Here is a 14246-nt window from a genome sequence, read left to right as displayed (position 1 = left end):
ATGTGAGCTTATGGTATGGCCCTGCATATAAGCCAGGTGGGCTAATGGTATGGCCCTGCATATAAGCCAAGTGGGCTTATGGTATGGCCCTGCATATAAGCCAGGTGGGCTAATGGTATGGCCCTGCATATAAGGCATGTGAGCTTATGGTATGGCCCTGCATATAAGCCAAGTGGGCTTATGGTATGGCTCTGCATCTGATGTTTATTGTCCAGTAATTTTATCCATCAACTTTGCCACTTTAAACTTCTTTCTCAAATCAATCAGTCCAATTTGAACCAAGTTCAGTACAATTGTTTCTTGGGAAACTGTGTAAACAGTAAATATGAGATGCTGCATAGTTCCTTTTTTAGAAAACTTCTCTTGCAGGTGTCCACCATAAAAAATCTACCTATTTGAGATTGCCCAGTTTACATCCAGTAGCTTTTTTGCAGCTACAGTGATACAATGAAATTGGTTTTAGATTGAAGCCTACTTTTGCATACAATTTACCCATATGTAGGCTTCTGATGAAAGATTATGGTTAATTTTTGTTAATTATTTTCAGCTAATCAGTGATCTTCATCCTTTTAAATATGGTGATTAACACACCACACATGGGTTTTATAGCTCATACAATAAAAAGGAATGCTTTCTGCACATTTAGTTCCAAATTTCATAACTTGACCATAGGTTCATATTATTGAGACATGCTGGTCAGTAATTTCCAGAGTCAATCATACCCTAAGGTGCCTTCATAGAGAACATTGAATACTGGGTGGGCACTTAATTGGTCATTCACAGTACTTTTGTTAGGATTTTTATTTAGGGTGGCTACCATAGCATTGGTGTGGCTTAAATAACAACCATGTAGATAACTTGGTTCCAGCTTCTTCCCTAGAATGGTTGATCAACTTAGTCTGAATAATTTGTGGAAGGCTTATTTTCAAGTTCTCCAATTTTTATCATACACATTGAAAACTTTGGACATTCTCCTATAGAATTCTTTGGGATGATGCCACTTGCAATTGCGTGACTTCCATAGCAAGCATGTGGTAATTTATTTTTTACTTTTTTTAAGATATGCACTACCAAAATTATGTTCAAGGTGACTACCCTTGCAATGGTGGGTCATATGTGGCAAACAGCTTGAAAATCTGCTTTATTACTTATTCTTGATTCTGGCATAAAGAACTTGCAGTGATGGACAAATTATGTTGATGCATCAGAAAATGTGAATGAAGATAGACAGAATATATTAATCAGAAAATCATTGTTTTCATAACTTGTACAGTCCTCAACCTAGAGTTCATTGCCATACTGATCTTGAGTTCATGATCAACTTCCGTTTTTTGACTATTAGGCAGATTTCACCCAGTTTTACCTCTCATTGCAAAGTTATGCCCCCAACTGACCCCTTTAATTTTACATATGTTTAGAGGGGAATAATTGTATTATCAACATATTTCTGTTTTTTTTCATCCTTTATTCTAGGCTGGGTGTAGGGGTCCAATGTGTGAGCTTGACATTATTTACTTTATTATAGACTGGGTATGGGGCCCTGAGTGGTCAAGTGGTCTAAAGCACTCTCCGTTATGGATCACTACCATCTCACCTCTGTCTGCGTGGATGCAAGTCTCGGATTCAGCTAATGTGGGTATGTGAGAAAGCTTGCCAGTAGCTTCTCGTGGGTTAGTGGTTCTTTCTGGGGTTTTCCTGGGTTCTTCCTCCACCATTAATACTGGCCACCATGTATTGCCTATCGTGTGCTGAAAAATGGTGTTAAACCCTACAACAACAACAACATTGACTGGGTATGTCGGTGCCATGTGTGAGCTTGACATTGTTGACTGGTTTTTACACTCTTTATTCTAGGCTTGGTATACAGGTACCATGTGTGAGCTTGACATTGTTGACTGGTTTTTACACCCTTTATTCTAGGCTGGGTACACTCATGCCATGTGTGAGCTTGACATTGTTGACAGGTTTTTACACCCTTTATTCTAGGCTGGGTATACTCATGCCATGTGTGAGCTTGACATTGGTGACTGGTTTTTACACTCTTTATTCTAGGCTGGGTATACTGGTGCCATGTGTGAGATTGACTTGGATGACTGTGCCAAAAAGCCATGCCTGAATGGAGCAACGTGTAGTGACCTACCAAATGGTTTTAGTTGCAGTTGCACTGATGGTAATAATAAAGTATCCAGATATGCATAAATTTGGTTACCTTTGATTCTGTATGCTTGAATGCTGTACATTATTTGTAAATCTCAGAAGTGTTATTAATTAGTTCCACCATGTTAATATAAAAACAGGTACCATATTTCATGTATTTTTTCGTACCCTTTAATTTTTCGTGCACAATCCAGTTATCAAATTAATAATTATTCAAATGTATCATAACTTTTTATGCATATCACTTTATATTTAAAAAAAAATGAATTAAATTATTGGCATACAATTTCTCCTAAGAAGATTTATGTTTGCAAAACATAAAAAAATACCATATTGCCATTTTGTTTTTATAAAAACAATAACTAATTGTTGGTGAGAAAATAGAAAGATAGATGCATAAGCATGGGTGCCCACAGCATAGGTCAAGGGGATGGTCACATGACACCCCCTTGACCTATGTATGTAAATAACACAGCATAGCCATGTGGTTGTTGTGACAATGTACATCATACTGAATACAAGAATGATTGTTGATTTAGCGGTGCTTATTGATAATGAAATATAGTAGGGTCATAATACATGAAGATTATCACAATTGTCAGGTAACTGAAAATATTCGTTTTTCTCTTTGCAAAAGCTACAAAATAAGAACCACACTGAATAAATATGGTCTTGTACACTGACAAAATTTTATTTCATCTCTCTTTCTCATGTGTTTGCAGATGCTGTAACTAAAATGTGTTTTCAATTTCTTTATTTTTTATTGCAATTTGATGATGAGATTATTGCTGCTGTAAAAATACAAGTTGCACTTAATTTCTTGGCAATGTGGACTCATATCATTACATACAGTTTACCAATAAATAATACCCTTAACTAATACACATTCAAACCATCTTAATCATTTTGCCAACATTACACAACATAACAGCTACATATGCTCTAAATGCAGACAAGCTTGCACACTGAGACATATTCATCTCTCTCTCTCTCTCTCTCTCTCATTCACTTATAACAAAAATCTTTTTGAGTACTTTTGTTTTTATTGTAATTAGATTCTTGAGTTGAGAGCAGAATGAGACAGAAAATATACATGTACTTTGTACATTTGTACCGTTAGGTTGTCAAGTAGCGTGTCCTCCATAGAACTTTGTTCAGGTATGATCCCTTTATTTTTCGTACATGGTCAGTACCACCAAATGATAATTATTTATTTGACATATAATTTTTCGTACACTGGAATTAATAATTATTTTTTCATGTATGAAAACTTACATGAAATATGGTACCATATATACTCACTTACAAGATATGTCCAACTGCAAATTGCACAGACCCAGATATAGTATTGCATAATGCACTGGCAGATCTTGGTCTTCTCAATTTGTTAGGAGTAATCAGGGCCTGTTTTGTTTGTTCTACTGATTACTGCATACAAATTGCATAGACCCAGATCAGATGGCACATTATTTGACTCAGATCTGGGTCTGTGAAGTTTGTTACATGACTTAAAGGGAGTATATATGGTACATACTGGAGAATGATGGCTTATCGCTTATTGCCTACACAGGTACACAATTTTCACTTGCATTTTCTGGTTTATTTCTGTGAATACGGTCAATAATAATGAATGGTTCTAGTGGGGAAAATCCAACATCTTCTAAGGATGTTGTTTCTTTTAATGCAGTCTACATTTTGTCACCAGTATAGATCAAAATCCTTCCATGAAAAAAAATTTTGATTGTATATTTCAGGATTTACAGGTATACTGTGTGAAGAGGACATCTATAATAATTGTGCAAATTGTTCCTGCAACCAAACAAATACATTGCATTGCCAGGATACTGGTCCAGGATTCACATGTACATGTAGGCCAGGATGGAAAGGTACTCAAGCTTTTGTATAGCACAGCAATAACACTTTTGTAATTTGCCTCCGAAGTCCATGGCTTGATTCCTGGATATGATACATGTAATTTGCCTCTGTAGTCATGACTTGATTCCTGGTTCTGACATATAATTGGCCTATGTAGTCATGACCTAATTCCTGGTTCTGACAGATATAATTTGCCTCTGTAGCCATGACTTGATTCCTGGTTCTGACAGATATAATTTGCCTCTGTAGCCATGACATGATTCCTGGTTCTGACAGATATAATTTACCTTTGTAGTCATGACTTGATTCCTGGTTCTGATAGATGGAATTTGCCTCTGTAGTCATGATTTTATTCCTGTTTCTGATAGATGTAATTTTTCTCTGAAGTCGTGACTTGATTCCTGGTTCTGATAGATGAAATTTGCCTCTGTAATCATGACTTAATTCCTGCTTCAGATAGATGGAATTTACCTATGAAGTCATGAGTTGATTCCTGGTTCTGACATATATAATTTGCCTCTGTGGCCATGACTTGATTCCTGGTTCTGATTCATGGAATTTGCCTCTGTTTCCATGACTTGATTCCTGGTTCTGACAGACATAATTTGTCTCTGTAGTCATGACTTGATTCCTGGTTCTGACTTATAATTTGCCTCTGTAGTCATGACTTGATTCCTGGTTCTGATAGATGGAATTTGCCTCTATAATCATGACTTGATTCCTGGCTCTGATAGATGGAATTTGCCTCTGAAGTCCATGGCCTGGTTCCTGATTCTGATACTTACAAGGTTAAATATTCAGTCATTTAGATTTGGTGATTTTCTCATAGTTGAGGATGCCATATAATGCTTATTACTGATTCTTGACTTCTTGATTTGGATGTTCAGCGTTAATGATAAGATCTAAAACATTACAGAATATTACAGGATTTCCAGATTGCTTAGATGTGGAGTTGTTTGGTTTGTTGGAATTGAATGGCACCTTTAACACATATTTGGCTATATCATATGAAATGACAGCTAAGTGCCTTCCCAAGGACACACCAAGGCAGCTGGTCCAATCTGGCCTGGGCAGGTATTGAATTCCCAGATCTCAGATTGCATGTCAGATGCACTACCAACAGAGGTTCTGTGACTACCCAAATACTCCCAATATTTTGTATTGTCATGGACCTTAGTTCAAATGTTGAACTTCTAATCAAACAGCAAAAGAGCAACATGAAGTGGTGAAGCATTCTTGATCAATGTTGTCCAAGTTCTCTGGTTTCCTACGCCTTCAAGACCACCTCACAACCAGCATCAATGTTGTTGATAGTACAAAATAGCTGTTCTGTAATGAAAATAAAATAAATGAGCTGAACTTAAACTCTGGTTTTCACTTTCATGAAGTATACTTGAAGTTTTATTTTTATTTTAAAAAAATGTTTATGCAGAAAGAGTAACAAGTCACCAAGAGTCTCATAGTGATACTAACTGTGAAAAAGGGTCATAACTCTATTGAAAATGAAGTGGAGGATATATAGGCATAACATAACTATTGGAATAACTTTTATGATTGCACACAGAACAGTATCATAATGTGCTGAAACATACCCATGCAGTAATGAGTCTATAACAGGTAGTGCCCAGTGTTGAGATCAAAACTCCACCAACAAGGCCCATAACTTTGTCAGAAATGGAGTAGAGGAAATGAAGACCCCCAAAAGTCAATCTACATCCAGATGGGCTTCACACCAAATTTATTAATGATAATAAACATTTATCTAGTTATGATACTTCAGTAAATACTAGTTTCTATCCAAAATTTCTTATTCTAAGCATGATTAAAAAGAATTAAAAGAATTAAAAAAAGAAAGAAATGAGAAGAGAACACACTCATTTACATTCTCAGACACACACACAAGAACACATAACTATACACACAGAAGTTTTGTATCTGATACAACAATAGTATCATTACATACATCTATATAAAATGAAGACAGTGCAAAAACATTGTAGAAGTGTAGTCTAACTTTATTGTGATACATCAGCTTGAAAACCTCTGCTGATCTTGTGTTCTAAACTTAACTTGATACCTCAGATTTAAACCTCTGCAAATCATGTGTTCTAACCTTATCTGGATGCCTCAAAAAATAGAAAACCTCTGCTGATTTTGTGTTTTAACCTTATCTAGATACCTCAAATTGAAAACCTCTGCTGATGTTTTATTCTAAACTTATATTGATACCTCAGCTTGAAGACCTCTTCTGAGCTTGTATTCTGACTTTATCTAGATACCTCAGCTTGAAGACCTCTTCTGAGCTTGTATTCTGACTTTTATCTAGATACCTCAGCTTGAAAACCTGCTGATGGTGTGTTTTAACCTTATGTAGATGTCTTGGTTTGAACACTCTGCTCTCTTCTGAGCTTGTGTTCTGACTTTATCTAGATACCTCAGCTTGAAGACCTCTTCTGAGCTTGTGTTCTGACTTTATCTAGATACCTCAGCTTGAAGACCTGCTGATGGTGTGTTTAAACCTTATGAAGATGTCTTGGTTTGAACACTGTGCTCTCTTCTGATTTTGTATTCTAACAGCTGTGCTGTCCTTGATGACCTTATGCCCATAATCAGAGAATTCCCCGTTTCCAATTTTAATATTTCCATAACTATGCTGTTATATGTACAGCCAATTTCCAGTCCGAAGACTGAAAGTAATTGACAAGGCCCATAATACCATGAAAATGAGGTAGAAGTGACAACAATGATAAAAGGCCTATATACATTAACTTGGCAGTGTTCACACCAACAGACTATGTTGAATGGTTCCAGAACTTTGATGGTCACAAACAACATCCAAAGTACAGACAAGAAATTGATCTACAGACTCCATATAAAATAAATGACAACAAAACCATATATTAATCAACACTAGAATGGGGATTTATGAGATAATGGATAGAGAGTGGTAAATGGATGGGTAGATTCAGTACTTATGCCTCGTAGTCTATCTTTCATCAGATTTTCGGCTGCTCACTAGTAATTAATATATTTACAAAGACTGACATTTGTGTGTGGATGGTAAGTAAAAATTCCTTTTCTTTTCTCTCAGAATTAAATCCTTCAGAACACTCACTTTTCTGTAATAATCCCTGTCATCAGAACACCTACGTCTATATCGTCTGTTGACCCTTTGTTAATTTTCAGACACATGCATGGAAGTCAGCATCACGCTGGTACCACAAATGTAAAAAAAACCCCAAATACATCTTACTTATTGGTTTATTTGATATGCATGGAGAGATAGTAACTAGAATTGTCCAAATGATGGCCAATTCCTTTTTAAAAATGTACCCAGATAAAATAGTTTGCTAAAATTTCAAAGGAAACAGATTGCCTTTGAAGCACTGACTGTTATGAAAACATACTCAGCAAGTGGAAAAAATACCAGTCTCAATCATGCAATACAATTATTTGATGTTGCCGCCACAATAAGAAATGGGCATTTGTTTGGTTCTCCAAAGCTGTCCTTTAGCGGTGATTTCAATAGCACATGCACCCTTCATCAAAGGAAGCCGACTACAATCTTTCAATAACAGCAAAGAACTTTTCTTCAAAGGAAGTCAGTACGAAACTTAAATAAAAGCGATGGAATCTGATGGATTTTTGCATTTTCCAATGTGACTGGAACAAGCTAACTGCACGGTGAAAGTTTCCTTTTTGGAGGGAAAAAGTTTATGCTTACAAACGCTACCAATGGCAGCTTAAAACGCAAAGTAATTTTTACTGACTTGGAATGTACTGAAATTAAATGTGCTTCATCATTCATTACATGATTGTGCTATGTTTTTCCACTGAATTCAGAATAATATGACCCGTTGCAAAATTATTGAATATTTTAAAGCTGTATGTGTGCATATTTTCAATGGAATTACTTGTATTGTGGATTAACTGTATGTGATGAGGTTCGCAGGTGTTGATACTCTAGTCATGCTATACATTAGACATTTATATATAAACAGGATTCACATATATGTACCAGTTCATGGTTCTCTAAATAAAGTAAACTATTATATTATGTCTTCTTTGTTTTCACTACAGGTGTATTTCTCATTTAATATGCATCAATTTAAGATGGTAACTGTGCCAATGAAGCACATATTTTGCTGCCCGCATTTATTACCCACACCCCACAATTTTTTTTGGGTACATTTTCTTCAGCTAACTGACCTGGTTGCTTATAACACGGTTCAGTCTATAATGAAGTCGGGTTCTATGGCTCCCAACTACCGTGTTATAGCAGGGTCACACTGTAATAGTTTCATAATTTTTGTTGCATGAACATTTGCTAAAATTCTGTGTTCACTAATATTTACAGAGCTGTTTTATTTCATTCATTTATACCTTCCAATTTTTTTTTATCTTTCTGAGGAAAACCAATTCATATGACAATTTTTTACTACATGTTCCACCTTTATCTTTTATTTTATTTAACTTGGAATTTTAACATTGTGTCATTTAATTGCATTGTTCATGTTTGTTTTGTTTGAAAGGTTATGTCTTCCAGTGTTTTTATTTTTGTGTGCAATTTTTCTTATTTATATTTTAGCACTTTATTTTTAAGTATTGTACAATATGCTGTTCAATCTTACAGTAACTAGTACTGCTACACACTGATAATTTATTTACACTGTTAAATATTGTGCAATATGCTATTCAATCTTACAGTAACTAGTACTGCTACACGCTGATAATTTATTTACACTGTTAAGTATTGCAAAAGCTTTCCTTATTTCTTCCACCAGGTGCACTGTGTGATGTTGAAATAAATGAGTGTCAATCTAATCCTTGTGTACATGGAACCTGTCAAGATTACCTTAATGGATATACATGTACCTGTACTGAGGGATATGCAGGACCAAACTGTACTGTAAGTCAGTCATACTTGTGTATTGAGAAATATTATGCGATTGTAATTTTATTGGCAAGCAGTGTCTGTATCCTTGTAGCCATTTTATCAAATAAAATTATTCCAAAAATGCCAACCATTTTGGATCCTTGTGAACAGACATTTTCCACAACTAGTTTGTATTGAATGTGCTTTTTTAAACATTATAGCATACATTACTTTAACCTTTGTATATCCAAGTCTTGCAATTTTTAGTTTTGTTCTAGAGTAGTGAATGGTCTTGTTGCACTTTTCATGATCTAAAGAAAGGGATCTTCTTTGGCAGTTTTGGATGCTATTTTTTGTTGTTGGTACCATGTCTTATTTTTATGAAGATATGTTGACTGTGTTTTTAAAAATCTGGTTGGTTTAATACTGAAGACAATTTTATTAAAGATTATGGAAGAGAAAAAAATAAAAATATCCTCACATGGGTTAGAAGTATACAGCATTCACAAACTTATATATTGAGTCCATTACATGTATGGTAACTCTGTTTTAATTTAGGTCAGTCAGGACTTACTGTATGATAATATCTGTATTCTTTTTAGGAAGATATTGATGAGTGCATGAGCAGCCCGTGCTTGAATAGAGGTCATTGTAATGACAGACAGAATCAGTTCAGCTGTGTGTGTCAGGCAGGGTTCACTGGGAACATTTGTGAAATAGACATTAATGAATGTGAGAACTCCCCATGTCTAAATGGAGGATCATGTATTGACCTTGTAAATGGATCTTACTGCAGGTATGGACCACTGATTGCTAAAGATGTATTTACAAGTAAATTGGGATATAGAACAAAATTTTAAAAAATTCTATTTGAGTAGAAATTATTTAAACATTTATTGCCAATTTCACTGTAAATTAAATAAAAATCAACAGAAGGGATTTCATTTTGAGAATGAAATATTCATGTATTTCTTCCCAGGTCACACCCAGAAAATTGCTCTGGTCTTTAGCATGTCAGTGGAAAATAATTTATGTAGCTTTCCTCTAAAAATCATGGAAGCCTTTCATTTAAAATCATATAAAGAAGAATCCATTGAAGATAAGCCTACCTCAAAAAAGTCACATGAATGCTGATTTTCAACTTTGATTGTGAAGTTAACAATATTAATGCTCAGTTGAAATTTCTCATTCTGTCCATGCTTGTTTATGTTGCAACTGTTTATGGAACAAGAAAAGTAGCTGATGCTAGCTTTTTGAAGAAATTTCTTCACCATTCAGATAGCTAAGAAAAAAGGCAGACTGGAATGTCTTACAATGGCATCAGCTTGATCTTACAGAGAGTCCGTTAAGTTTTATTTGTTAATCATAGGTAATTTGGTGAACGTAAGAAAAAGAAACTGCACCATGATATCAAAATCTTGAATTCTTGCAATACCCACAACAAATAGAGTAATGCTATGTGCAATTTTCATATTGTTACTCTAATACAGATGCATAAAACTTGTTCTAGCATCAGATTATAGAAACTTAATTTCTTACAGTTGCACCACTTTGTGGACTGGATCACAGTGTGAGATCAGAAGAGATAGCTGTACCAGTCTGCCATGTGCTCAGGGTGCCACCTGCAACAATAGTGAGACTGGTTTTCTTTGTCATTGTCCAAAGGGTAAATTTTCATAATAATTGGATTATAGCAATACTGTCAGAGTATTAGCTTTTGCAAAATGTATGAAGCAGTCAAGATTAAATAGTTTTTGTCAACTGTGAGATAAGCATCATTTCATATTGTATTTTTAATGTATGATGCATTTACTCTATATTATGTATATGACTATTTACCATAATTATTTCACGGTAACATACTATCACAGAATGGACTTTAGGGAATATTATATTTATGCAGTAATTAAAAGAATTCATTACATTATTAAATATTGCTTTTAATTATATATTTCATAATGAGTATTGAAATGATCAGTGTGAGAAAAATTGATATTGTCACAGCTAATGGCAATTAAAAGTGGCATCACCACTGTGGTAACATCACTTCGGAAATTGCTTTCTTTTCCCATGTAGTAAATGTATCTGCTCTTAAGAAATATTTCTACATTTAATTCTTTGATTCATTTGTTCATTCTTTCTTCCTTTTCCTTTCTCTCTTTCCCACCCCCAAATTAGGATGAACAGATCGTAAATAAAATATGCCAGCAGTGTATATGTAAACAATGGTTACATCCTATAAAAAAAAAATTTCCTAAAAAATATATGCAAACAAAAACAAGTAGATTTCAAAAGTATTACCTTATAAATAATTAAAAAATAAGACAATATATCTGTCCAGTTGAGGATCACAATGTATTTGAGGTTCCACTTCACTTGTCAAATGGTCAAAGAAGCATGACACAAATAGTTTTCCACATATATCATGCAGATCATTACCATTCCCTATTTTTATGTGATATTCATTGCAACCCTTACCTAATTCACTCTATGATGAACTTAAAATTGAATTCTAAAAATTTGTTAATTAGTGATTGTTTCTCGAATGATACTAGTAAAAACTTGAAAACAGTAGAGAAATGGGGGATGGGTGAGACTAGATTGCAAACTGAAATTTAGTGACTATATAAATTTGGATGAAGTGTCTGTTAACACATTAACCCCTGGAGGTTTTTGTCATTTTTGCCTGAAAATCGAGTAGGAAACACATTTTGAATGCTATTTCTGAATAGATCCGAAACACCAAACCCCTGGTGATCTTTCAATAACATGCTGCCTAGTTGTGTTAGAAACATCACTTTTCATGTCTATTTGGCTCACTCATGAGCAGAAGGGTAAAAGTTGGAGTTCTTTTCTTTTCTTTTTTTTTTTTTGCTAAACCGAGCTATTATTTTTGTATCGAGACCACTCTTTATTCTAAATGCCCATCTTATCCTACTTTTTGCAAAGGCTCATCTATCTGTTTGCAGTTCATACTGGTTTGCCTTAGATCTGACACCAAAAAGTCTAAAATCCGGACACAAAATTGGATTCTGACCACGGCCGAATTTTGGGTAGAAAAAGGTCAGGTCCAGAAAATGAGTTTTTTATATGTATTTTATTGTGCAACTAGATATTCCAGATTATTTGGTATCATTGTAGAGCTACATCTGTCTACCTTTCTATAATACCACACACTTAAGTGTATCATTCATGACCATGATGCTACAGAGCTTGGCAGTAGGCTACTACCTCCTGCCACATTAACTCGTTGCTAGGGGTTACTGTGTTAACAGACTAGAGGGCAAGCTGATCAAGGCCAAATTGAGTCCACTTTTGAATGAAGGAATAACAAAATAAACATGCAAAACCATAATAAACTCGCTATCATTAAACTCTTTTGTTTAAAGATGCTGTCTTCTGATGTCCATCAGATCTGACCGCCCCATTCTGACAATATTCACTGTATCAATATGCGAAAGGTGTTAGTGAAAAAATGTTTAACTTCTTGTTTGAAAACAGTCATTTTTAACAAACGTCTGTGTGAAGCTTTATCAAGAAATTACTGTCTAGAACTGTTGTTTTGATTGCCTCAGTCAGACCATTGGTTGTAGTCTACCTCATGTGGCAAGGAGGTACATCTGCTCCTCTTCTTTGCATGGAAGCCTGGAACTGCCTCTCATGGGCAGTCATGTAGGTGATCACCAGCAGAGTCTTCAACATTCTGGCAAAAGAAATATGCTGGCAGAGATCGTGTACTAATGGTGCCATGTGATTCTTATGGAATGGTCTCTGCAGAAGTTGGTAGCAAAGTCACTTTTCAGCTGAGCTAGAACAATAGTGGACTTCTTTAATGTGAGACTGAACAACAAGATCCTTTTTACATCCCCCAAGATCATTTAGCCTGGACTGTGGAGGACTTCAGTCTGAAGTGGAATCCTCAGTATGTTTATTCCATTTAATGTTTCATAATGAATCCCTCAAGTTCTTGATTAATTCAGAAGCTTCACATCTCAGCTCAACCTGATGATGACATACTTGTGGCTCCAATGATTTTAATTGAGTGGTCTTGATCTTTTAGTAGACAAACCCAGGAAACTACATCAGAGAAGAGACAGGATGTTGCAGCACAAGGGTCTTTGCTACACAGAAACCCAGATTTTCCACTTACATGCCTGGCTTATATAAAAAAAATCAGTCTCCTCCAAATTTATGATTCCAAATGGGGGCCCCGAGTGGCCGAGTGGTCTAAAGCGCTCTCCGTTACGGATCACTGCCATCTCACCTCTGTCTGTGTGGGTTCAAGTCTAGGATTCGGCCAATGTGGGTATCTGAGAAAGCTTGCCAGTAGCTTCTCATAGGTCGGTGGTTCTTTCCGGGGTTTTCCTGGGTTCTTCCTCCACCATTAATACTGGCCGCCATGCATAGCCTATCATGTGCTGAAAAATGGCATTAAACCCCCACAACAACAACAACAAATGGAGATCCTTATGTAAATAATGTAGCAGGATACATGTTGATCCTATTTGTACCACTTTAACTGAAGTGTCAGATTTTCTTCTCTTTCTTTATGAAGGAGCTTTTATCTTTTAATCTCATCAAGCATTTTGATGCTCAAAATAATTGTATCTTGCTCAAAAAGTAGGGGGCCACAAAAGATGCCTTTCCAAATCACCATCCCAGAAATGAAAAGCGTAATAAATGCATTTCTAGTAGTCTTCATTATGATGGGCAATTCTCTGTAGTGGCCTTCTTCCTCAAACAAGGGGAATGAAATCACCAGATCAGTGCCTACTGGTTTGGAAATTTCTCTTCTGGTGCAGACAGATGAATATAACTGCCCAGAAAAGACTCTTTTAAGGTAGACTCAACATCCTGGCTGATTCATTTTCCAATATAGTCTCTTCAAAAAGAATTGTCCATCAACCCAAGGACCATTCAACTGATTCATTTACTTTGGAGCTGCCCAGTGGTAGATCTCCTTGCAACAAGGTGGAATCACAATCTGACCCCCTTCATCTTACTAGTCCCAGATTTAGCTGCTCAAACCACCACAGTTGCAGGTGTTTTATCCATGCCCCAAGAGTCTACTCCTTTATGCATGGCTGTTGTGATGTGATGTGATTTTGATTTTTTACATAGCTTTAACAATTTTTCAGTCATATCGCTGCGATGTGGCAGTTTATAGTGATGTCTAGCACTGGGCATCATGCCACAGACATGTAGCATGATGTCTCACCCAGTCACATTATCCTGACACCAGGCCGACCAGTCCTAACACTTACCTCTTAATGCTGAACGCCAAGCGAGGCAGCTGTTAGTACCATTTTTGTAAGTCTCTGGTATGACTTGGTTGGGG

At 35.7% G+C, this 14246-nt stretch overlaps 1 protein-coding gene across 1 annotated transcript in view; it reads left to right on the top strand.

The window, feature by feature from the left end:
* The window catches only part of LOC149802826 (uncharacterized), a 349692-nt gene that overhangs the window by 259829 nt on the left and 75617 nt on the right, over positions 1–14246 (top strand). The window contains exons 44-48 of the mRNA XM_089952278.1: positions 2053–2170; positions 3912–4043; positions 8817–8941; positions 9511–9704; positions 10450–10574. Of these exons, the coding sequence (XP_089808404.1) occupies positions 2053–2170; positions 3912–4043; positions 8817–8941; positions 9511–9704; positions 10450–10574 (694 nt within the window). The remainder of the gene's footprint in view (positions 1–2052; positions 2171–3911; positions 4044–8816; positions 8942–9510; positions 9705–10449; positions 10575–14246) is intronic.

The sequence above is a fragment of the Sinohyriopsis cumingii genome, chromosome 3, assembly GCF_028554795.1.
Source record: "Sinohyriopsis cumingii isolate HCF-2022 chromosome 3, ASM2855479v2, whole genome shotgun sequence".
In the NCBI taxonomy this organism is placed as follows: Eukaryota; Metazoa; Mollusca; class Bivalvia; order Unionida; family Unionidae; genus Sinohyriopsis; species Sinohyriopsis cumingii.
The sequence above is the reverse complement of the archived record's forward strand: the minus strand, read 5'-3'. Positions and strand labels throughout refer to the sequence as shown.